Raw genomic sequence first — 23,893 nt, forward strand, 5'->3', positions numbered from 1 at the left:
CCTCCCGCGGGAAGCACAGAGCGCGCTGGAGGGAAGCAGGATTCTGACAGTTACAGTCTGAACTAAGAAAAGCCTGTCCGGCTCACTGCCATGAAGAAATGGTGGGAGAGGCTTTCTTTGTTTTGCTGGATTAGTCCACTGATGAGGAGAGCCCTCATTGTTGCCTAAAAGCCCTGCCTCTGCACTTTGCTTCATTGGGGATCATACTTTCAAGGTTTGGGGGGTTGTTCCAGATCCAATCATAGTAGCCCATCATTATAATCAATCCTGTAAAAACTCCCCACATCCCTTTACTCCTCTTCTTTACCTGGGAGAACTGTTCCTGAATGAACCCCATTATCATTATCCAGGCAGCTAAAGTAGACTGAGAACACCCCAAAACCAGACTAGTCTCACTCTATACCAGCTTCAGTAGGCAACCCCACATGGTATCCTATTGACTGTTCTTTCCTGCCCCTTCGCTCTGACACTTTTTTTTCTTTTTTTTTAAGTTGGAGATGGCCACAACCCCAGTCCCCCACCAACTTTTTTTTTCTCCTCAAACCCTCTGTATTCCTTTCTTTTATTCACTTTCAGCTGAGGTTTCACTTTGTATTTCATTAAGGAAAGTAAAATCCTTCACTTTTCCCGCTACCAGATCCCTAGAGAGCCCTGCAGCTGGATGCTGTCTCCCCTGTGGGTGGGAGGAAGTGCACCCACACCTTCTTTAGCATCTCCCCTCTCTGTGACATCAGGCTTTGCCCACCTGTGCTGGGGGTTCTTGGCAGCATGCAAACATGCAGCACCTCACCAGCCACCCTTTCTCTGATACCTTTTTACAGACTTTCAGAATTGTCTTTTTTCTGGCTCCAGTTTCTAGCCTTCTATTCCTCAAGCCTATTCAATCTAGTTTCTGAAACCACAAGTCTACTGAAGTCCAGATTGCTTAGTTCCAAGTTGTCAACCACAGTGGACGTTACTTTGTCCTCATTGTGCTCAACTTTGTGATTGACATGGTTGACCAGTCCTTCTTTCTGAAACACTTCTAGGGCTTCCAGTACCTTGAAGGTTAGCTATCTTCCTTCTCCTTCCCCACATTACTTGGGTTTCTTCCTCACCTCTAGCTATGTCTTCCATGTGACCTCATACAGTTTTCTGTTTTTTCCCTCTATTACTGTATTTCCAGTGTCTAACTCAGAGCTTCATTTCTTCCATCCCCAGCACCTAATAGTTCTTAGTTCAGAGTTGGTAGGCCATGAAAAAAAATTTTTGTGAAATAGTTGGACATTATTATCCTCATTCTACAATGAGTCAATGGAGGACCCCGAGAGGTAAAATCATTTACCTCTGACTTCACAGACAATAAATGACTTGTGAGACACGTTTCAAATTCTATGTCAACCCTGATGGTTTGGTTTGTTTTTTTGTACCAAGGATTGAACTCAGGGGCACTTAACCACTGAGCAGCATCCCCAGCTCTTCTTTATTTTGAGACAGGATCTCCCTGAGTTGCTTAGAGCCCCCCTAAATTGCTGAGGGTGGCTTGGAACTCTGGAGCCTCCTGCCTCAGCTTCTGGGATTACAGGCATTTGCCACTGCCATCTGCTCCCCACCCCAACCTTTACTTTTTTCTAGTTGTAAGTTTTCTCCTATCTAAGCTGCCTGTACATACAATTATATGTTTTTATCATTCTCTTTGGAGGGGAAACTGCCCCGGGTGGGGGAGGCGGGCAGCAGGGATCTAATCCTTATGGTGTTTCCTTCATACTTTGTTTTGCAAGGTGAATCAGTATTCATTGACTTGTAATGATATGTTTTAAATTCATATTTGATCTAGGGAAAGAGTAGAACCAAATAACTGAATACATTTTTTTTTTTAAACTGAATTTATCCAGAGAATCTAACAGAGGTTCCTCCTGGTCAATGAGGAGAACTTTGGGGAAAGATGCCCTTTCTTTGTGGCAGGTTTCTTTGAGCACCATCTACACACTCTGGGACAGAGCAGTTTTGACTCCATCTTTCTTCCATGGACTTCTGGCTATTTTCTCAGGTGCGTTCTTTGTAGAATCGGAAGCTGGTCTGTAAGAAAGCACACACCAATTGGAATGAAGTTTAAGGATTATCAACTGTGGGCAAGGCCATCTCCCACAGCATGCAAGTGGGAAAGGCAGGAAAGGACAGGCTGAGGCTAGCTGTATCTCTGCGAAGAGCTGGGGGTCTGCGCCTTCTTTTGGACTTGGTAGGCCATCTGTGAGCGGCTCCCAGGAGAGCAGGCGCTGCGCTCTGGCTCTAGGCCTCTTCAGTAGCGACCCGCAGGCCAGGGGATCCAGAGGGCCTTGCATGATGGGGGGAGGGGATGGTGCCCTAGCTGTCCAGGGGATCCAGTGGGCCTCACACGACTGGGGATGGAGCCCTAGGAGGCCCGTGGACACAGAGTTTCTCGCAGGATTGGGGATGGGCCCCCAGGCAGGACCGGGTTCGTTGCCGCCCCAGCTCTGGCACATCCTTCTGCACCGCTGTGTGCCGGCGCCTAACCGCAGCGCCAAGATCCAGGTGGACTAGGGCGGACCCTGGCTCCCGTCCTCTCCGCACGCCCCCGGCTACCCCAGAGGTGCCCTCCGTGGCGACGCCAGCTACGGTCTCGCGGCGCGGCGCGGACGCTGGGGCGGGGAGGAACCCAGCAAGGCGTCCTCTGGGTGCCGCCTGGGGCGCCCTCGCCCTTCCGCCCGCCTCCGCAGCGTCGTGAATCACCGCGCAGCGGACAGCAGCGGCCGAGAACAAAGGTGCCTGCCGACTGGCCCGGGGACCGGGGGGCGGGACGCGGGGTGGAGGAGGGAGACCCGAGGCGGGCGGGGGACATCGAGGGGGAGGGGGCGGGCGGAGGCGGGACCGGCGGAGGCGGGGCGCCCGGCGGGGGCGGGGGCGCCGGTGGGGGCGGGGCGGGCGCCCGGCGGGGGAGGGGGCGCCGGTGGGGAGTGGGGAGTGGGGAGCGCGGGCGGCGGGGCGGCTGACGCGCAGAGGGCCTGGCCGGCCGGGCCGGGGGCGGCGGGGAGCGCGGCGGGAGGCGGGGCGGGGCCGGGGGCCGCGGCGGCGGGAGGTGGGGCGGGCGCGGGCCGGGAGAGCGAGTGCGGGCGCGGGCGCGGCGGGCGCGGGCGGCGCGGCGGGCCGGGGCACAGCGCGGCGGGCCTGCGGGCGCGGCGGCGGGCGTGAGCGGCGCGGCGCGGGGCCCGCGGCGGCCAGGCAGGCGCGCTGGCGGCCATGGCGGTGGCGCTGGCGGGCCGCGGGGCGCGCGGCGGCAGGGGCCGGCCCCCGGGCGGGCGGGCGGAGGGGGCGGGGCCGGGGCGGCGGGCGGCCCGCGCGGCGGCGGCGGCGGCGGCGGCGGCGGCGGCGGCCGGGACCAAGCGGCGGCGGCGGCGGCGGCGGCGGCGCGGGGCGCTGGGGCTGATGGCGGCGGCGGCCGGGCCCGGGGCGGCGCTGTCCCCGCGGCCGTGCGACAGCGACCCGGCCACTCCTGGAGCGCAGTCCCCGAAGGTGAGCAGGCGGCGGCGGCCAGGGGCAGGGCCGCGCCCCGGTGGGGACGGCGGGCGGGCGGCCGGGACGGCGGGCGGAGGCCCAGGGCCCAGGGCGCAGGCCGCCCGCCGCCCGCCGCCCGCCCGAGCAACAAGTGCGCGCCGCGGTCCCCCGGGGGCGGCGTCCTAGGCCGCGGCCGGGACCCGGGCTGGGGCCGCCGTGGGCGGCGTCGGGAGCCGGACGAGAAGTGGAGAGCTCGGCCGCGGCGAAGGCGGGCGGCGGCCCTGCGCCCGCGGTCCCGGCCGCCCCGCGAACTCCCCCAAACTTGGCGCCCTCCCGGGGGCGGGCGGACGCGGCGGTGGAGAAGAGGAGGAAACCGACGGGAGGAGTGTCGCCGCGCCGACGCCTGGCTTCTGGAGTGAGCCCGCGGTGTGGCACTCGGGTGGCCGGCCGGAAGGGCTCTGCAGACTTCGGACTTGGGGGAAGCGGCGGGCTGCGGACGGCCGCCCTCCCGGCCGAGGACCGCAGGTGGCGGCCTGGCGCCTCCGCTGCCTGGGGCCAGCTCTCCGCCGAGACGCCCGCCTGGTCCGAGAGGTCCCCGCACGGTCCCAGGACCCTCCTGGCCACAGGATCAAGGCCCTGAAGGAGGATCCGAGGTCGCCGGACCCTCTGGCGCTCGGCCAGCGCCCCCGGAGCGCGCCTCTGCCTCTGGAGTGTCACCTGAAGGGTTTGGTGAGAGGAGCTCACCGGATCCCCAGGTGGAGACCACCCATGAACTCTGCCATGCCAGTGTCTCCCTCTACGCTCAGAGTGCCTTGAAACACGCCTCCTTCCCAGTGTCCTGCTTTCAGATAGGCTCCTGGGGTTTAACCCCACTCTGGGATACCCAGAGACCCTGCAGGGTCTGTCTGCAAGAAGGCCAGCTGACCATGTTGACCTCATGTAGTTACCTATGTGCTTAGATCTCATAGAAGAGCATTTAGAGTAGTTTGTACAGTGTAAAATTATGGTTTCAGGTTTTTTTTTCGAAGTTTCTGCATTGTGTTTTTGCTTTTATCTATTTATTTTAAAAAATATTTATTTTTTAGTTGTAGTTGGACACAATGCCTGTATTTTATTTATTTCTTTGTGGTGCTGAGGATTAGAACCCAGGGCCTCCCACATGCTAGACTAGCGCTCTACCGCTGAGCCTCAGCCTTTCCGTTTTTGTCTATTTTTGAGTGTCTAAATTTTTTTAGTCCAACAAAGGAAAATAAGTAAATTGATGTAAAAATCTTTAAAAATGGACTGGGAGTGTGGCTGTGTGGTAGAGCACCAGTTTAGCTTCTTGGAGGGTCTGGAATCCATCCCCAGCATCACACATCTCTCTCTCTCTCTCTCTTTCACACACACACACACACCCGCATACACAAAACCACCACCAACAAAAAATCCCCAAAACTGAAACAAGCAAAAAAGAAGATGATTAAATCCTTAAAAGTTCTCAAAAGACTTGAGTGCCTGGATCTGTCTGGATCACTGAATGTGAAGCATTGCAGTTGTGATGCGGATCAATATACATTTTGAGAAAATGATTTTAGACTCTTTCAGTTGTACTTGGTTTTGAATCTTCAAGGGACTATTCAGGCTGTTTAACTGAATTCTTATTTTATGAGAACTGAAGAAGAGACTGCTTTATTTATTTACTATTTGGAAAAGAAACTTTGTGAATTCCTGCCTACTGGAGACGTTTGAGACTTTATCATCATCATCATCATACTTTTAAGTCACATCATCAGACATTTACTTGCTCCTCCTTGCTACAGTGCTTTCCAGAAGTCAACTCATTTAACCCTTGCACTAGACACACGACAGGAGCACACTATTGCCCTCCTTTCTTGGAGAGCTTACAGAAAGCAGCCACATGGGGAAAGGGCAGAGCCCAGTGAGACCACCCAGGGTGGTCTCTCTGATATGCCTGTCCTACCTTTAGATATTCTCTTGCAGGATGATTTTCAGTTTAAGATGTAACAAGAGGATGGTGGTGTTCAACAGTTGTTAGAAGCTACATTACTTTTGGGGGAAAAAAGTCTTGATTTTTAGACCTCAAATATTGGCTAATATGTAAATAAATCACTTTTCTAACATCTGATATCTCATTCATTCCCTTGATGGAATTGTTGAACTTAGCACCTTGATACTATCGAATAATGTATTGCACTAAAAATATATGAAAGCAGCTCCTTTTTGGATATGTGTATATCCCTAAATGATTGATGATGCTTATTAGAATGTATTTTTGCAATGTAAAGAGAATGTGGTTAGGATTCATAATGTATTTTTAGCCCTCTGCTTTTCACAAGAATGTAAGTGCCTATGGCTGTGGATTGGAGTAGTCGTGAACCAGTTCTAAGTTGAATTAAATGCTGTACCTGGTCTGGTCCACAGCCTTGCCCCTGGCTTGAGTAGGACGTTAGCTTCAGCTTCAAGGTGAAGGATCAATGGACCTCAGTTGGTAAGAAAATGAAAGTGGAGCTAGAGATACAGATTAATGGAAAACTTTCTTATTTTATTTGGTTTGAAGATCAGTTTTTAGTTTTGTTCTAAGTCTTGCTTATGCCCAATTCTTAGTCCTTTTTAGTTAAAATAGGAAGTTAATATTTGTATAACTAGTTGTTCTTAGGAAGCCTTTGACTTGATGAGACTCTTTGCAAACCTGGGAAGAAAACACAGTTATTCTTGTTTATTATTTAATCTCTTATTTGTTGTTATTTTTGACTTAAATGTATAGGAAGATAATGAAGATAATTCCAATGATGGGACCCAACCATCCAAAAGGAGGCGAATGGGCTCGGGAGACAGCTCCAGAAGCTGCGAGACTTCGAGCCAGGACCTTGGGTACTGTCACTTCGCTGCTCAGTGTTTGTTGTGTCGTTTCTCTTGTTTGCATCAGTGCTCTCTTACTCTCTCCTCCCAGTTCCAGCTCTGGAAAAACAGTTATTAAAAAATGGTATTTTCTTCCTATTTTATAATGTGATTCCACAGTTGGTTTGCTAATGAGTGCACTTAAAAATTATGGTAAAATATTTAAATAAATAAAACTCATTATTTTAATTCTTCTTAAGCATACAGATAAGTGGCATTAATTACATTTACAATGGTGTGCAACCGTCACACCATCGTTTCCAGATGTTTTTTTAGTACCCCATAATCAAGCAGAAACTCCCCTTCTTCCCTCCAGTCCCTGGGTGCCCTTTTGCTTTCTGTCCCTATGAATTTGATGGCCCTAGATACCTCATGGAAGTGGAACCATGCAATTTTTGTTCTTGCATGTGTTGATGCTTTCACTGAACATCATGTCTTCAAGCTTCATCCATTTGTTGCATATGTTGAAGTTTCCTTTGTAAGTTGGAAGAATATTTCATTTTGTGTGCATATACCATATTTTGTTTAGTCATCATATGTTGGTGGACCTTTGGGTCATTTCCACCCTGTGGTTGGGGAGGGTAGTGCTGCTGTGAACACAAGGAAACAGAGTCCCTGTTTTCTGTTACTTGGGGTATATGCCTAGGAGTGCAAGCAATAGCTGGATCATATGGTATAAACTCCCCATGATGGCTGAAGCACTCTGCATTCTTCCCAGCAATGCAGTCTCCTGTTTCTTCACATCACTGCAATTTTTTTATTCTCTTTTTCTTTTCAGTAGTGGTTTTCCTAAAAAATGTGAAGTGAGAATCTTATTGTGATGTTGATTTGCATTTCCATAGTGACCAGTGATGTTGAGCCTCTTTTCATGTGCTTAGAGGCCATTTTCAGCTTTGGAGAAGTGTTCTGTGTCCATTTTTTATTTGGGTCACTTTTGTTGCTGAGTTTCAGGAGTTGTTTTTTTTTTTTTTTCCTTATAATCTGGATATCAATCCCTTGTTAGAATAATGCCCAAATACTTCCCCTCAGCTTCTGGGCTTTTGGTGTCATATCTAAGAACCCATTGCCAAATCAGAGTTCTCTAGTGAGCTCTTCTGTTTAAGTTGCTGACTATGTTGAGTTACCCTCTACATGTGATAAGAGGTGGGGTTTAGCATCACACTGCTGCAAGTGGCATCCTGCGCCCAGCTCCGCTCAGCTCTGGAAATGCTGTTTTCTTCATTTGCTGTGTAGATGGATAGACGCTGTCAACAGTGTTCCCTTCCTGCCCTTCAGGTAGAAGTCAGATTGGCCCAGATCCTGAACTCTGCGCTCTTTGCAGGGTTGAGAGAATGCCATGTGCTGGCACTTTCAAAATAGGTCCATTCCTTGCTTCTGGGTTTGTGGCGTTTATATAAGAACAGGTAATCCTGGTTCATAGTCCACCACTTTGAGAAATAGGTCTTCAGGGTTCTGCCTTCTCAGCTGTTGGTGGCTCACTGAGCAGCAGACCAGAGTCAGAAGTTGCTTACATTACGCCTTTTGTGGATGCAATACTTGTAGTGAGTGTTAAGCCAGGAAGACTGAATGCAGAGCTGATAGCTGTGCCTTGCTTTGTCTCTTAGGCCTTTTTTCCCAGCATTTGTGAGTGTTAGCTCCTGTGACTTACAGAAAATGTTTGTGATATTCCAGATGATTGTTTCCTAATTTTCTTTTATAAACATGAAATCAAGTTATAACAAGAATTTAAGTATTTAAATAGTTTTTAAATGACCTCAAAAATAAAGGTGATTAAAATTTAGTAGAAGGCACATTTAAGGCATAACATGTTTCTGTGCTTAGTTTCAGTTACTATCCAGCTGAAAATCTGATAGAGTACAAATGGCCGCCTGATGAAACCGGAGAATATTATATGCTTCAGGAGCAAGTCAGCGAGTACCTAGGGGTGACCTCCTTTAAGCGGAAATATCCAGGTACTTCAGTCTTGGTTTGTGCAGTGGGTCATGTCCAGCTCCCAGCTGGCATCATTTCTGTGGATGGATCCTGGCACGTGCGTGCTTGCAGGGGCTTCGTGGTACGCTCTGCCCCGAGCTCTGTGCCCACCCTCCTGTGACATGGCTTGTGGTCTTGTGCTTGCTGATTTTCAGTTAACTGCTGTCATTCATCACTGCTCTCTATTCTTGATTTGTTCTGAAGTCTCATAAACTGATTTAAAGGCAAAATGAGAAAGGTGAATTTCCTTTGGGAAATTTTAGAAAAAGTCATCTCATAGTCATGAGTTTTAGATTGTTCATTGTCCCTTGAGCTTTGGAGTCCTAATACCAGAAGGGCTGCTTCTGGTGAACTCTGTTCATGCTGTTTTATGTCACCTGTTTGCTTTGGATTATTCTGTTTTCAGTTTCATTTTAACTTCTGTTTCTTGAATTCATAGGATTTTTTAAAAAATATTTTTTAGTTGTCAGTGGATCTTTATTTTACTTATTTATATATGGTGCTGAGAATTAAACCCAGTGCCTCACACATGCCCGGGAAGGGCTCTACCACCAAGCCACAACCCCAGCCCTGAATTCATGGGATTTTTGGGTAATTCCCTTGATAATTGTTGGAATATGTAATATGAAATTTTTTTGAAAATCAAGTTTTTTTAATCTTAAGTTTTGCCAATGTATGATATTTCCCTATTTTTAATTATCTTTTTGTTCTTTTCTTGGAGATTTAGAGAGACGAGATTTGTCTCACAAGGAGAAGCTGTACCTGAGGGAGCTAAATGTCATCACAGAGACTCAGTGCACTTTAGGTAAGGAAGGCCTTTTTGTGAATTTTTCCAGTTGAACATTGAGAGGTCGAGATGAGTGATTATCTCCTTTCCTCAGCTGTCTGCAGAACTAATGAAGTATACTGAACTATTCAAATTCCAATTTGCTTATTTTGGGTTATTAAAATGCAGAGGAGTATGAAGCTTGTATTTTATATCAGAATTTTTTTTGATAATTGTCACAGAACTTCCAAAGTGTCATGTGTAAAATACGTAATTTTTAGAAAAAGCATAGATCCTTCTCTATTTTTCGTACATTCCTGGGGATTAAACCCATAGTTTCTTTTCTTTTTTTTTTCAGTTGCCGATGGACCTTTACTTTATTTATATGTAGTGCTGAGAATTGAACCCAGTGCCTCACACATGCTGGGTGGGCAAGCTTTTTACCACTGAGTCACAACCCCGGCCCTGAACCTACAGATTCTTATCTCTTAACAGGCACTTTTAGCTGCATTTTTATATATTGGGGTACATGCCTAGGAGTGCAATAGTTGCATCATATGGTAATATAATATAAATTTATGGGAGTTCAGTTCTGCAATTGGTAAAATCTGTAACTTTGAGTTTTGAAAATTACCTTTATAATTACAAAATTATGTACATTTAGATGCTGATGAGATTTTTGAAATGTGAATTGAATTGATTGTTTATAAGTAGTATATGGAATTTAACATTTTCTTAGACCTCTGATATCCTATGTTGGTGGCAGTTTGTGTTTCATCGTTTAACAGTTATTTCTAAGTAAAGGGTTATATGTTTATAATACATAGACTGTAAGATAAATTGATTTGGATAAAGAGTTGGTTTATCTTTGAAAGATATTATTATTTTTAATTTTTTTTTTGTTGTTGTGAATTTTTATTTTTAAATGTATTACAAATTTTTGCTTTGACTCTTTGAAAACCTTTTAAATGCAGTTTGAAGGATAAGCTAATTTCTGACAGTGGCCTTAGAAGAGTTTTTCACCTCCCTTTTGTCTGTAACAGGTTTAACAGCATTGCGCAGTGATGAAGTAATTGACTTAATGATAAAAGAATATCCAGCCAAACATGCTGAGTACTCTGTCATTCTACAAGAGAAGGAACGTCAGCGAATCACAGATCATTACAAAGAGTATTCTGTAAGTGACTGAGGTGCCTGGCTTCTTTTATTTGGGTTCGGGATACTGACATTTTGTAAAGTTATTTGTGACTTCCAACTTGAGTCTTTTAATTTCAGCAAATGCAACAACAGAACACTCAGAAAGTTGAAGCCAGCAAAGTGCCTGAGTACATTAAGAAGGCTGCTAAAAAAGCAGCTGAGTTTAACAGCAACCTGAACCGGGAACGCATGGAAGAAAGAAGAGCTTACTTTGACCTGCAGACCCACGTAGGAGGACTTAGCTCTAGGAGTCCCCGAGCCTACGCACTGCTCATTATTGCAGTGGTTGACTCTCCTCTGTTGTCACTATTTTGGTACCAGCTCTGTGTCCTTTCCTCCCTCAACCACGATATGGTTTTAATGGTTCTCGGCTGCTCTTTTGCAGTTGTGCGATCTCTTTCCTTTTATGGTGGTTGTGTGTCCCAGGTGATTGTGAGACATTTACATAGTGATTCACGTAGTTCTCACAGTAAACCACCTGAGGTTGCAGCTGTTGTCATGTCATGTCATGGAGGAGAAGGTTGAGCTTCACAGAGGTTTTATAAGCTGCCCTGGTTGCTGCTGTTGTGTGGTCAGCGAGAGATCTGCCTTTCTTCAGAAATGGCTCTGGGGAACAGGAGAGGAGAATGCTCACCTTGGCCCCTTGGGCCATACTCTCCCTGTCACTTACGCTGTAGGAGTCTCTGGGGTGGAGGGCGCATGCAGTGGCCGTACTTGGGGCTGCTTTTCCTGAGCCTGGTTCCTCTCGTGGAATTGGATTTGCTCTTCTGTGTCGATACAGGTCATCCAGGTTCCACAAGGGAAGTACAGAGTGTTGCCAACAGAGCGGACAAAGGTCAGTTCTTACCCCGTGGCGCTCATCCCCGGACAGTTCCAGGAGTATTACAAGAGGTATTCTGGTAGTTCTCGTCACCACGGGTTTCAGACCCTTATGTACGGGTCTCCTGATGAATTTTGGGTGTGTAAATAGCACTGTAAGATAGTGTGTGGGATTCATGTCAGTATCCTTCATCCTCCCTGGTTCTGTGGTGTAGAACTCCCATCAGCCAGAGTCTGAACACTGCCAGAGTGGCCCGGACTGCCTTGTCCCCACTTGTCCCATGTGGGTTCATCACAGATGGTAGCCAAGGGTTTGGCAGCACCTCATGACCACAGATGTGAGCCAGGCCCAGAGCACTGGGGCACCCGGGTCTTGTTGGGGACGAGACTTGCAGTGCAGCTGCGGTCTCCTGCTCAGCCTGCATTGTTAGCCTGCCCACAGGGTTCACATTTGAGAAGCACTGACTTGACTGCAGAGGAGGGTAGAGCAGGAGCAGAGTGTCTTCCAGGGCAGCATCGACTCGCCGGTACGCCTCATATTACCCGTTGGGGCTGGCTGCCGCTGCCAGTCTGCCCGGGAGTTGGGCTTATCCCCTGTGCCCAGTCTGAGTGTCACAAGAGCAACACCTGGGTTAATGGGTTCCTTTTGTGTCAGAATCCCAGCTTTTCCTTCAGCTTTTTCTCCTTACTTTAATAACACATTCTTGGGAATAGAAGGTGTTTGTTAGAGAATAGAATTTCAGATGATAGAGTTGTACTTGAAAGTCAAATTAGAATCTTGGGCAGAAATTTTAATTAAAAATTTTTTTGGGGGCGTCAGCCAATCATTAAATGTCATATGCTAGTCTACCACCCCTTTGTTTTCTGTTGTGCCATTTTAGTTGAAGGAGGTGCTGGTCCATCCCTTGCCTGCATGAGGTCTCTCCCAAGGGTGAGACAGAGGTGTCCCTGAGTATTGACAGCCAGTTGAGAGCTGTCTGCCCTTAGAGAAGGGTGGGCCAGTCTGTAGCTCCAGGTAGAATAGGTGATTCCGTGTTAGCACACATGCTGCACATACACACTGAAGTAACTGGAAATCAAGGTACTGGAAACTGTTTCTTCCGTTGTGTTTTCAGTGCTATTCCTGGGATTTACGTGCATGTATGAGTGTATGTAGTGTGCATGTCAGCAGCTTCACGGGGTGGGCTGCTGCACTGTTCACAGGGAAGGCCTGCCCAGAGTGCAGCGGCGGCTGAGGCCAGGTGCTGCCCAGGGTGCGCTGGCCTCGCTGCCTGTTCCCTCTTCTCCTGCTCACATTTTGGTATGTTTTTTTGGTTAGGGTAAAGGGGAGAGATGTTAACTTTTTATAATAAGAATAAAATGCATATCTGTTCGGCAATTTCGCAAGGCCCAGTCTCAAAAAGTACAAAGGGGCTGGGGATGTGGCTGAGTGGTCAAGCTCTCTGGTACCAAAGGGAAAAAAAAAAAAAAGAATCAAATGCATATTCTACCAATTAGTGAAAAAGAAATGTAAAAATGTTCAAGTTTCTCATTACCCCAACCCAAGGATGAAAATGAAAAAATAATGATTTCTGATCATTTTTTGGCAAGTATTGGACTGAAGAACTTGAGGCTGTTTTGGCAGCTGTGAGCTAGTTTGTATTCAATAGTAATGGAATGGTGAGAGCACTTTCTCTGCCCTTAGGTACTCACCTGATGAGCTTCGGTATTTGCCACTGAACACAGCGCTGTACGAGCCCCCCCTGGACCCCGAGCTCCCAGCCCTGGATAGTGATGGCGACTCGGATGATGGTGAAGATGGTCGAGGTGATGAGAAACGGAAAAATAAAGGCACCTCGGTAGGAATGCCTGTCTGTGCATGTGTGCTGGCTGCTTTCCTCCAGTGTTTGGTTGACCGGGGCACCATACTCTTTTTGCATGACTTCCTGAGCTTTCATCAGGAAAATTCATTGTGTGTGTTGATGTACATGTGCTGTGTGTGGCCATTGCTGTCTTACCTTCTGGCTATGGGCAGGTGAGGTAGGGGCAGCGAGCATGAGTTTACTGTCTCTTGGTTTGGGGAGCACATTTACTGCTTCCTGGCTTGCCATGGAAGGTGCTGTAGCCACCAACACGTTGTACTGTTTGGTTCCCAGTGTGACTAAAATGCAGAGCAAGATGGTGGGAAGTTGGCACACTGTGAACGAGGGCAGTAGGTGCTGTAGACGGAGGACGTGGGAAGTATGCATGCTGTGGATGGAGAAAGTGAGAAGTTGGTGAATGTGGCATGGGAGGCTGGTGGGCTGTGGATGTGGGAAGTGGGCACACTGTGGACAGGGGGGCTGGTGGGCTGTGGACGTGGGAAGTGGGCACAGTGTGGACAGGGGGGCTGGTGGGCTGTGGACGTGGGAAGTGGGCACACTGTGGACAGGGGGGCTGGTGGGCTGTGGACGTGGGAAGTGGGCACACTGTGGACATGGGGGCTGGTGGGCTGTGGACGTGGGAAGTGGGCACACTGTGGACAGGGGGGCTGGTGGGCTGTGGACGTGGGAAGTGGGCACACTGTGGACAGGGGGCTGGTGGGCTGTGGACGTGGGAAGTGGGCACACTGTGGACATGGGGGCTGGTGGGCTGTGGACGTGGGAAATGGGCACACTGTGGACAGGGGGGCTGGTGGGCTGTGGACGTGGGAAGTGGGCACACTGTGGACAGGGGGCTGGTGGGCTGTGGACGTGGGAAGTGGGCACACTGTGGACATGGGGGCTGGTGGGCTGTGGACGTGGGAAGTGGGCACACTGTGGACAGGGGGGCTGGTGGGCTGTGGACGTGGGAAGCGGGCACACTGTGGACGGAGCTGGTGAGCTGTGGACGTGGGAAGTGGGCACACTGTGGACAGGGGGGCTGGTGGGCTGTGGACGTGGGAAGTGGGCACAGTGTGGACAGGGGGGCTGGTGGGCTGTGGACGTGGGAAGTGGGCACACTGTGGACAGGGGGGCTGGTGGGCTGTGGATGTGGGAAGTGGGCACAATGTGGACGGGGCTGGTGGGCTGTGGACATGGAAGTGAGCACAATGTTGACACGGGGCTGGTGGGCTGTGGACGTGGGAAGTGGGCACACTGTGGACATGGGGGCTGGTGGGCTGTGGACGTGGGAAGTGGGCACACTGTGGACAGGGGGGCTGGTGGGCTGTGGACGTGGGAAGTGGGCACACTGTGGACGGAGCTGGTGAGCTGTGGACGTGGGAAGTGGGCACACTGTGGACAGGGGGGCTGGTGGGCTGTGGACGTGGGAAGTGGGCACAGTGTGGACAGGGGGGCTGGTGGGCTGTGGACGTGGGAAGTGGGCACACTGTGGACAGGGGGGCTGGTGGGCTGTGGATGTGGGAAGTGGGCACAATGTGGACGGGGCTGGTGGGCTGTGGACATGGAAGTGAGCACAATGTTGACACGGGGCTGGTGGGCTGTGGACGTGGGAAGTGGTCTCACTGTGGACAGGGGGGCTGGTGGGCTGTGGACGTGGGAAGTGGGCACACTGTGGACAGGGGGGCTGGTGGGCTGTGGACGTGGGAAGTGGGCACAGTGTGGACAGGGGGGCTGGTGGGCTGTGGACGTGGGAAGTGGGCACACTGTGGACAGGGGGCTGGTGGGCTGTGGACGTGGGAAGTGGGCACACTGTGTACAGGGGGGCTGGTGGGCTGTGGACGTGGGAAGTGGGCACACTGTGGACAGGGGGCTGGTGGGCTGTGGACGTGGGAAGTGGGCACACTGTGTACAGGGGGGCTGGTGGGCTGTGGATGTGGGAAGTGGTCTCACTGTGGACAGGGGGGCTGGTGGGCTGTGGATGTGGGAAGTGGTCTCACTGTGTACAGGGGGGCTGGTGGGCTGTGGATGTGGGAAGTGGGCACACTGTGGACAGGGGGGCTGGTGGGCTGTGGATGTGGGAAGTGGTCTCACTGTGTACAGGGAGGCTGGTGGGCTGTGGATGTGGGAAGTGGTCTCACTGTGGACAGGGGGCTGGTGGGCTGTGGACGTGGGAAGTGGGCACACTGTGGACATGGGGGCTGGTGGGCTGTGGACGTGGGAAGTGGGCACACTGTGGACATGGGGGCTGGTGGGCTGTGGACGTGGGAAGTGGGCACACTGTGGACGGAGCTGGTGAGCTGTGGACGTGGGAAGTGGGCACACTGTGGACAGGGGGGCTGGTGGGCTGTGGACGTGGGAAGTGGGCACAGTGTGGACAGGGGGGCTGGTGGGCTGTGGACGTGGGAAGTGGGCACACTGTGGACAGGGGGGCTGGTGGGCTGTGGACGTGGGAAGTGGGCACACTGGACAGGGGGCTGGTGGGCTGTGGACGTGGGAAGTGGGCACACTGTGGACAGGGGGCTGGTGGGCTGTGGACGTGAAAGTGGGCACACTGTGGACAGGGGGGCTGGTGGGCTGTGGACGTGGAAGTGGGTACACTGTGGACAGGGGGGCTGGTGGGCTGTGGACATGGAAGTGAGCACAATGTTGACACGGGGCTGGTGGCCCGTGGACTGGGAAGTGGGTACACTGAGGCATGGGAGGTAGGTGGGCTGTGGAAGTGGGGAGTGGGTGCATCGTGGACTTGGAATGATGGTGTGCTGTGGATGGAGGACATGGAAGTGGGTGCATGTGGACATGAAGGAAAACAGCTCCTGGCAGTGACTCAGGTTGACCCCATGTGAACAGGCTCCAGTTGTGTTAGAAGTGCACTTTAAGTAGCTCACTCCTCAGACTTCATACCAAGATGGCCACCCTGGACCTGAGGACATGCTGCCACTGACTGGCCTCATATCTCTGTCACCAGCAGCCTCTGGAATGTTTGGTCATCCATGTCACATAAGATATGACACTCCTCAGGTGACCAAGCTGAGGAGTGTCAGTACGTTCAGCATTTGGGGAAGTATTTTGACATCATGCTAATACTTCTAACTTGCATAGAATTTGATCCTGCAGGTTTGCTAAGAGAATTTATTCTAAGGACTCAATCAGATGCTGGCAGAATTTAATTAGAAAAAAAATTGTTAACATTTGAGTGTGAACAGTATTTATCATAGTGGAAATTAGAGATCAATTTTAGTGTTCACTGTGGGTGCTACTAATTTATGGGATAGAAAGGCAGTTCAGAGAATAATTAGTGATAGAAAATGTACATACTGCTTTACAAAAGTGTTGATGCCTGCATGCACACTGACGCATCATGATCCAGGCCCATTATAAGGGAAGGTGTGTGTGTCTGAGAGCACTCAGGCACCTACAGAATGGAAACGCCAGAAACATATGTGCCAGGTTTCTGTTCACATCTAAAAGGCTCAGGGGTCACTCCAGGTAAACTGGGCTGACTGGGCTGTGCAAAGTAACCCCACAAGAGGCACAAATACCTTTTTCTTTGGGGTCGCCGTGACAGCTCCTCTGACCTTAAGGGTCTGCAGGAAGAGAGAGAGCGAGAGCCCGAGCTGACCCCTTTTATTGAGGAGAAGCTATTCAAATGAGGCCAGGGGTCAGGTTTCAGGGGGCTGAGTCTATCCTCATGATGTCCACTGTCAGCAGGTTGACTGACACCTGGGTAGGCCACACCCAGGGGCACAGTAAGAGAAAGGGACACACACAAGGCACTTCCATGGGAGATTCTATCCTAAACAGGGCAAGGGGTTATATTACAAAGGAACAGGTGAGCGTAGCTCCACCCATGGGGCTGTAGCAGGACACACCCATGCAGGAGACACAGACTCTCAGACCCAAGAAGGGTGGGGAAAGCTCTGCCACATTTCTGTGACTGAGCGCCTCAGCACCCAGCCGGGGAGTGTGACCCAGTCACGTGCAAGGTTGGTCTCCCACAACACGGGAGAGACATTCACGAACCCTGCCACGTTTTGGGGTGTTTAATAGGTGGCTGTGGATAGCCTCATTTTTTCACTTATAATTCTCATAATTTATATGAACACAACATTTTAACTCTAGTTAGGAAACTTTAAATTATGAAATGAAGTAAATGAATAGATGTTGAGGTCTTAAACTTTGAACATGTAAAATATGTCAGATACTTTTATAGATTGTTGGGATTCTGGCCCTGCATAATTAAATTTTAATGAAAAAATGTGTATTTGAAGGACTTTCTGAATAACCTTTACTATTTAGTGAAAACACCCACACTTACTCGTAATCATACAAAATATGCTTCCTTGTGATTAGAGAAATGGCGATGAAGTTATGTGTTGGTACAGTAATAACAGAAGAAGGTGATTCTGTTCTGATTTCCTTGAGTCCACAGAGCTGAGTCAGGCATTGACTGGCAGAAATGGAATTAGCTTGAAATTATATTGTACTGATAATAATAATAATATTTTTTTTTTTTTTTTTGGTACTTGGTATTGAACTCAAGGGCACTCCACCACTGAGCCACATCCCCAGCCCCACTTATATTGTATACAGAGACAGGGTCTCACTGAGTTGCTTAGGGCCTCGCTAAGTTGCTGAGGCTGGTTTTGAACTCCTGATCCTCTTGCCTCAGCCTCCTGACCCGCTGGAATTACTGGCGTGTGCGACCACACCTGGCCGCGGAAAAGTAATTTTTACCCTGAGGCATTTTAGTCTCACCAGAGACAGGTTTCCTATATACAGAATGACCTTTTTGCTTTTCAAAGGATGAAACATTTAAAACATGTTTTCCATGGTTTCAAAGCCTGGGACTCAGGTCTGTCTGGATTCTTGTGCTGCAGGACAGCTCCTCGGGCAACATGTCTGAAGGCGAGAGTCCCCCTGACAGCCAGGAGGACGCCTTCCAGGGAAGACAGAAGTCGAGGGACAAGGCCGCCACTCCGAGAAAAGACGGCGCCAAGCGTTCTGCTCTGTGCAAGTCAGTTCCCGGGTACAAGGTAGAAGAAAAAAGCCCCTGACGGCTTCCTTACTGGCCAGCCTCTCCCCTGAAGCTGTTAGCTCTGCACCTCACGACCCGGAGCCCCTGCTTGCTGCAGCTCACTCCTGTCCTGTGGTGTGCGCCTTCTGCTGCTCTCTATTTGCTTTACTTCCTTGGTGGCTTTCCTGTCACTTGGCTCTGGTTTAGCTTCTATTTTCTGTGTATGTACAATTTACGAGTCTCTTTTCCTTCTGAGTAACAGCCAGGCAAGTATGGGTTCTGAAAGGTCCCTTCTCAGGGGCTCCATATTTTCTTCCCCGCATCTCAGATGCCGTGGCTGGTAGGCAGGCCTGTGAGCCAGAAGTGGGGGTGCATCTGTGCAGTGCCTTTAGGAAAGACGGGGCCTGGCCTAAGCTGGGGCCAGCTGGATGGAGCTGACTCTGGATAGAAAGCAGACCTCGACCTTAGGCTGTGGTGGTTTGTGGCATAACCTTGGCAGGACAAGGATTAGAACGCAGTGTTTACTTCTTCATCCAGTTGTTCTCAGAGTAAGGTGGCAGCTTGCCAGCCGCCGTGGGGGCTGGTCAGACTGGAGAGCCCCTCACTTGACAGAATGGGAGGACCTGGAAGGGGGAGAGGTAGCCGCAGGCCTGCCATGGGGTGGCAGGAGAGCGCAAGGTGGTTGGCTGGAGTGTGTGGGGACACGCACTTCTTGGCGGTCTGTGGAGGGGCGCTGGAGGAGGCTTCAGCTCAGGTGGTGAGAAGGCTCGGCTGAGTGAGGTGGTTGGACCCTGTTGGGTGTCAGCATCGTGATTATTAAGCCACCTGCGGCCACAAGCTGAAGTGTGCTGTTAGCCATCTTCCTCTCCCCAAGAACCCTTGCTGGCAGTTCATCTACCTTTCTTTTCCTGAATTCAAAACAAAACACCCCGCCCAAATGAGCATATTCCATATTTTATTAGAAAATGCCTTTATGTATTCAACTTAAAAACACAGGTTTTTGCAGGCCGTGACAAGCAGATTGGAGCTGTGTCCTGCAGGGGTCGCCTTCCACGGTGGTTTCAGCAGGCTGCAGCTAGGAGACTTTTGTACTTGTTTTTACATATATAGCTTTTCTAAGTTTTTTAAACTAAAGATTTAAGTTAATCCTTAATGACTGAAAGCAGATGAACTCCAAAGATTAAATTTCAGAAATGTAATGAGTGAGTGTGCTCATGGTCCAGGAGCGTCCACTCTGAGTGGTGGCTCAGAGCACACGGTCCTAGCTCTTCAGTGTGAGTGGATCTTACAACAGGCCTGTCTGATCATGGGTTAAAAGAGAATATCGAAACAGATATTTTCATACTGAAAGTGAAGAACGATCCACGTTATCATTGATCTAATAGATAAGAAATTATATAGATTAATCTAAACAGTACTCAAGGGAGTCTGATATGCAAACTACACATTTTATAATTTTATGTGAACATTTTTGGTACCAAAAATGTTTCAAGTATTTCAAGGGTGGGAACAACTAGTGTCTAGACAAATACTTTAATGTGAACATGTTTATTAAAAGCTTAACCTCTCTCTTAAAAGTATTAAGCCAAGACGTGCCTAAATATGAGGGAATTCCAAGCTGACGCTCACACAGACACACTGGGTTCGGGGCGAGAAGCGATCATTCATCTGAGAGCTCCATGAGTGCTTACCCGTAGTTTGTAGGACAGTATTGTTTGGGTTACATTAACCTGAAATTAAAGCATAATTGTTAGGGTTCTGGGCTGTTAAGTACGTGATTAAAATCTATATTATCTTAATGCTACCATGAATGTCTCACTTATCTTTGGCTATTTTTCAAGACGGAAGATAAGTGTATTGTGAGCCTTTTATTTGAGATGCTGAACTGCGAGGGAGTGTTTTACTTTTCTTGTCATCAGTAAAACTCTGATGTCTTTCTGGTTTTTTGAAGTAGAACCTAGTGTCTGGGTCAGACCCACAGTTCTGTCCATGAGTCTCCAGGGCGTCTGCACTTGGCTTCCCTCCTCCTCCCTCCCCTGCAGTCCAGGGGAAGACCTTCCTCCTCTGTCCACCTTGGTGGCTCTCCTGGGCGAGGTCCTGGTATAGGCCTGGACCTTGCAGAGAGCCCCGATGCTCACACGCACTGAGGAAACGCTGCAGCACTCTGTCTTCTCCCCTCTTCTCTCTCTTCCTCTTTCCATCAAGAAGACTGTTGGGTGAGAAAAATTGTAAGTTGTTTTAACAAAACATGATTTGAACTTAGAAGTAAGCCTAGAACCTTCGTAGTGTTCCTTTTATCATAGGCATTTATGTATATTTTAATGATTGTAGAACTTGAATTGCTCTAGAATGTGAATGCCTAGCCTTGCGCTGTACCCTTTGACTTTTGTTTTGTAAAGGCACTCCTATGAGGAGTTCTCCTTCTAGAATGTTGTATAGTTACTTCCCTGACTTCAGTGGGAGAAAGGAGTGCTTGCCACACCAGTATGTAACTGAAAACCACATGTGTGAAGTGCGGGTGTCTTCATGTCCAGTAGAGGTACCATAACCAGAAGAGACTTCTCAGTTTTGGTGGATGGAGAGGCAGTTACAGATGGGATCACAGAAGTGCACTTAGAGCCGTCTCTCACTGGGGTGCAGAAACACAGTGGGAAGGGTGTGCCAGGAGGTAGGGGTACCCCAGAGGGCAGCTCCACTGCAGGACTTGAGGTCTGAGCATGTGACTCTTATCCTTTTGTTGGGGGAGCAGGGTATGAAAATACACACGTAGGAGATGTAGAATAGTTAATGGTGACATTTTATATGTATGTTTAACTTCCGTGATATTTATTATTTTGTAGAGACATTTGTGATTGTTTAGATTTATTGTTTTTATCATTATTTATGTATAAGGTTGACTTTTTAAAATAAATAAGCCAAAAATTCTTTTTGAATGCCTCTGTCATCTTTTGCAAAGAAGGAAAACTAAAGAAATAAAAAAATGGAAAGAATTAAGAATAAATTCTTCAGGCCTGACAGGTTTTGAAGGTGGCAATGAGACATTTCAAAGCTGGAATATGTTATACAAAGCTTGAGTTTTGTTTAGATTCCTCTTTGGTGCAGTAACTTAGGAAGAGGATATACAAGGTGCATTTGGCTGTATTGGAATAAAGCAGAAACATGATCATTCTAGTTCACTGTGGGTTCCCTCCTGCCCAGGCTCCTTCTTGGACCCCACTTGCTCCTCCTTTCCTACCAGGTATGTGCTGCCCACAGCCTGCACCATCTGTAGGCTGTGCTGCTCAGGCACCCTTCCTTCCTGACAGTGTAACCTGTAGGGAACCCTTTTTCCGTTGTTCTTTCCAATGTGATGCCAAATACGTTTAAAGCCCAGGTGCTGTGTGTGTTTTTAGTCTGAAAGATAATAGTACTCCAAATATGTGTATTTCTTAAGTGACAACTTTTCGCTTATCTGAAACCTTGTCCTTTTTGTTCTACCCCATAGTGACTGTGCTTGTCCGTTAGCATAGGATCTTCTAATTTATTAAATATACAAAGAGTAATCACAACTCAGTTTTCCACAAACACTTATGCATATGATCATGTTCAAGACATCTTTCAAATAAAAATGTTAAAATACTGTTTTTTTAAAATGTCAAGTTTTTCAACTTTGGAAATATCAGGATTTTAAAACAGTACATAAATTGCTTAAAACTTAGCTTAACTTTCATGTAATATCATTTGGTGATGAGGATTTTTCTCTTCCACTTAATAGTGACATTTGATTTTGTGTTTTGTTTTTGCTTCCGATTAATTATACAGACAGTACTATATGTATGTCGCAAGTGAAGAATGCTACGTTTAATCCTAACAAACGAGATCATGCTGTTTACTAAGTTTTAAATGAATTCTAAGACTTTCATCCATACGCTGTTTTCTGTTCTGAGCAGACTCTTGCCCAGTTATGTCTTTCAAAGTCCTCAATAGTGAGTTCCCAGAAGTAAAGATAAGGTGACAAAGTAATAGTCCCCTGAACCACAGCAAGCTCCTGCATGAATTTACAGTCCTCTTCTACCCTTCCAGCCAAAGGTCATTCCAAATGCTCTATGTGGGATTTGTCTGAAGGGTAAGGAGTCCAACAAGAAAGGAAAGGCTGAGTCACTTATACACTGCTCCCAGTGTGATAACAGTGGTAAGTACGGTGACATCTTCTAAGATTATGACCCCACCCTATTTGTTGCTTCAAAAAGTAGAGTTTGTAGAAGTCAGTTGGACTTCAGTGGTCATGCAGTAACAGGGTAATCTTGTGTGACAAGGCTGGGTGTTTTCTTCTACATTGTGTTTTCCTATCTTTGGTGATTTAAGTACTGTAGCCATTGTTGGCAAGTCCTGAAGCAGACCAGTATTTTATGTGCCAAATTAGTTAAAAGCCCTTTGTGAAATGCTACTGTTGGTTTTGATCTAGGCCATCCTTCTTGCCTGGACATGACCATGGAGCTTGTTTCTGTCATTAAGACCTACCCATGGCAGTGTATGGAGTGTAAGACATGCATTGTATGTGGACAGCCCCACCACGAAGAAGAAATGATGTTCTGTGATGTGTGTGACAGAGGTTATCATACTTTTTGTGTGGGCCTTGGTGCTATTCCATCAGGTAAAGATTTTAAAAGTGCATTATCTTTGGTGAGACTCTCCCAGCATCTTCTTAAGGCTACACAGACACTCTAATGACATGAAGGCATGGCCCGCAGACCATTCTGTCCAAACATGGTAGAAGCCATTATTACCCAGGTCACGCCCACCTTCTTTTCATCTTTAGACAAATACAACTAAAAGACAAATGTCAGAGCACCTAGGCTGCTTTGGAAGTACAGTTCAATGTACAGAATGAGCTGGTGTTTTCCTGCTGAAATAGCTAAAGTACTTTAAGAGCATCAGTTTGTTTTAGTGCTTTGATTTTATTTTTATATGTCAACTATCTAGAAACTTAGATTGCTTCACCTTACACGTTAGAACATATATCCATAAACTGAGGCATTGCGACAATTCCAGGTAACTTTAGAATTAGAACACAATCAGTCAGTTACAGTAATTGGACTAAGACATTACACAGATAATTGTGTAACTTTAGAACTTATTTGCATAGTTAACACTGTATGATACTCTATAAAATATATGCCTAGATTTGTTTCCCGGGAACCACTGAGAAGCAAGCAAGTTAAATAATTATTTAATGTTCTGTAGAAATTCAGATCAAGTATGTAGTGCAGCCTAGCCTGCAGTTAAAACTTTCAAATTGCTGTGTCAGCATAGTATACCAGGATTTGAGAATGCTGTTGGAGCAGCCAAGAAAAAAGCTGAAGAAGGCCAGATTCTGTGCTAGGTTTTGCATTAGGATTTGATTACTGAGCTTACCGGTCATCTTAAGGGACATTTACATAAATCCACAGGGGATCATCACTAGTGACAGCTAAGGAAGGAGACCTAAATGGTTTGATATTCAGTCCTATAAAAATAAGATTCCACTCTATATTAATAACAATTTTTTTCCTAGGTCGCTGGATTTGTGACTGTTGTCAGCGAGCCCCCCCAACACCCAGGAAAGTGGGCAGAAGGGGGAAAAACAGCAAAGAGGGATAAAATCCTTTTTGGGGGCTCTAATGCATATGCACTGAAGTGGAATATTTGGTGCTGATTTATTTAAAACAGCCTCATTTTTATGCCAATAAAGGATTTTTGAAATTAACTCTGAGCTTAAAATCTGCTAGTTGACTCATTTCATTATAAGCTACTGTTACCCTTGAACCTAATTACAGGTAAGGAAACTGCAACTATTCCAAAAAAAATATTTTTTTTTCTTTAAATTTCAGTGGTTTGGCTTTCTCTAAAAAATTGAGTAGAAATATTTAGCAA

General features: G+C 48.0%; 1 protein-coding gene across 2 annotated transcripts; it reads left to right on the top strand.

Moving 5' to 3' along the window:
- The first annotated feature begins 3,409 nt into the window (after positions 1 to 3,409).
- Phf10 (PHD finger protein 10) lies at positions 3,410 to 23,726 on the top strand. Of its 2 annotated transcripts, none has more exons than XM_026380306.2 (12): positions 3,410 to 3,510; positions 6,260 to 6,366; positions 8,215 to 8,345; positions 9,086 to 9,169; positions 10,174 to 10,307; positions 10,406 to 10,555; positions 11,109 to 11,218; positions 12,831 to 12,984; positions 17,865 to 18,020; positions 22,064 to 22,172; positions 22,446 to 22,634; positions 23,535 to 23,726. In XM_026380306.2, the coding sequence occupies exons 1-12, from the start codon at positions 3,424 to 3,426 to the stop codon at positions 23,618 to 23,620; spliced, it is 1,497 nt and encodes a 498-aa protein (XP_026236091.1). In that variant the 5' UTR covers positions 3,410 to 3,423; the 3' UTR covers positions 23,621 to 23,726. The 2 variants fall into 2 exon arrangements, with proteins under 2 accessions (XP_026236091.1, XP_026236092.1); XM_026380307.2 differs by having other exon boundaries at positions 9,092 to 9,169.
- The last annotated feature ends 167 nt before the right edge of the window (positions 23,727 to 23,893 follow it).

Source organism: Urocitellus parryii, chromosome 8 (genome assembly GCF_045843805.1).
Source record: "Urocitellus parryii isolate mUroPar1 chromosome 8, mUroPar1.hap1, whole genome shotgun sequence".
NCBI classification, from domain to species: domain Eukaryota; kingdom Metazoa; phylum Chordata; class Mammalia; order Rodentia; family Sciuridae; genus Urocitellus; species Urocitellus parryii.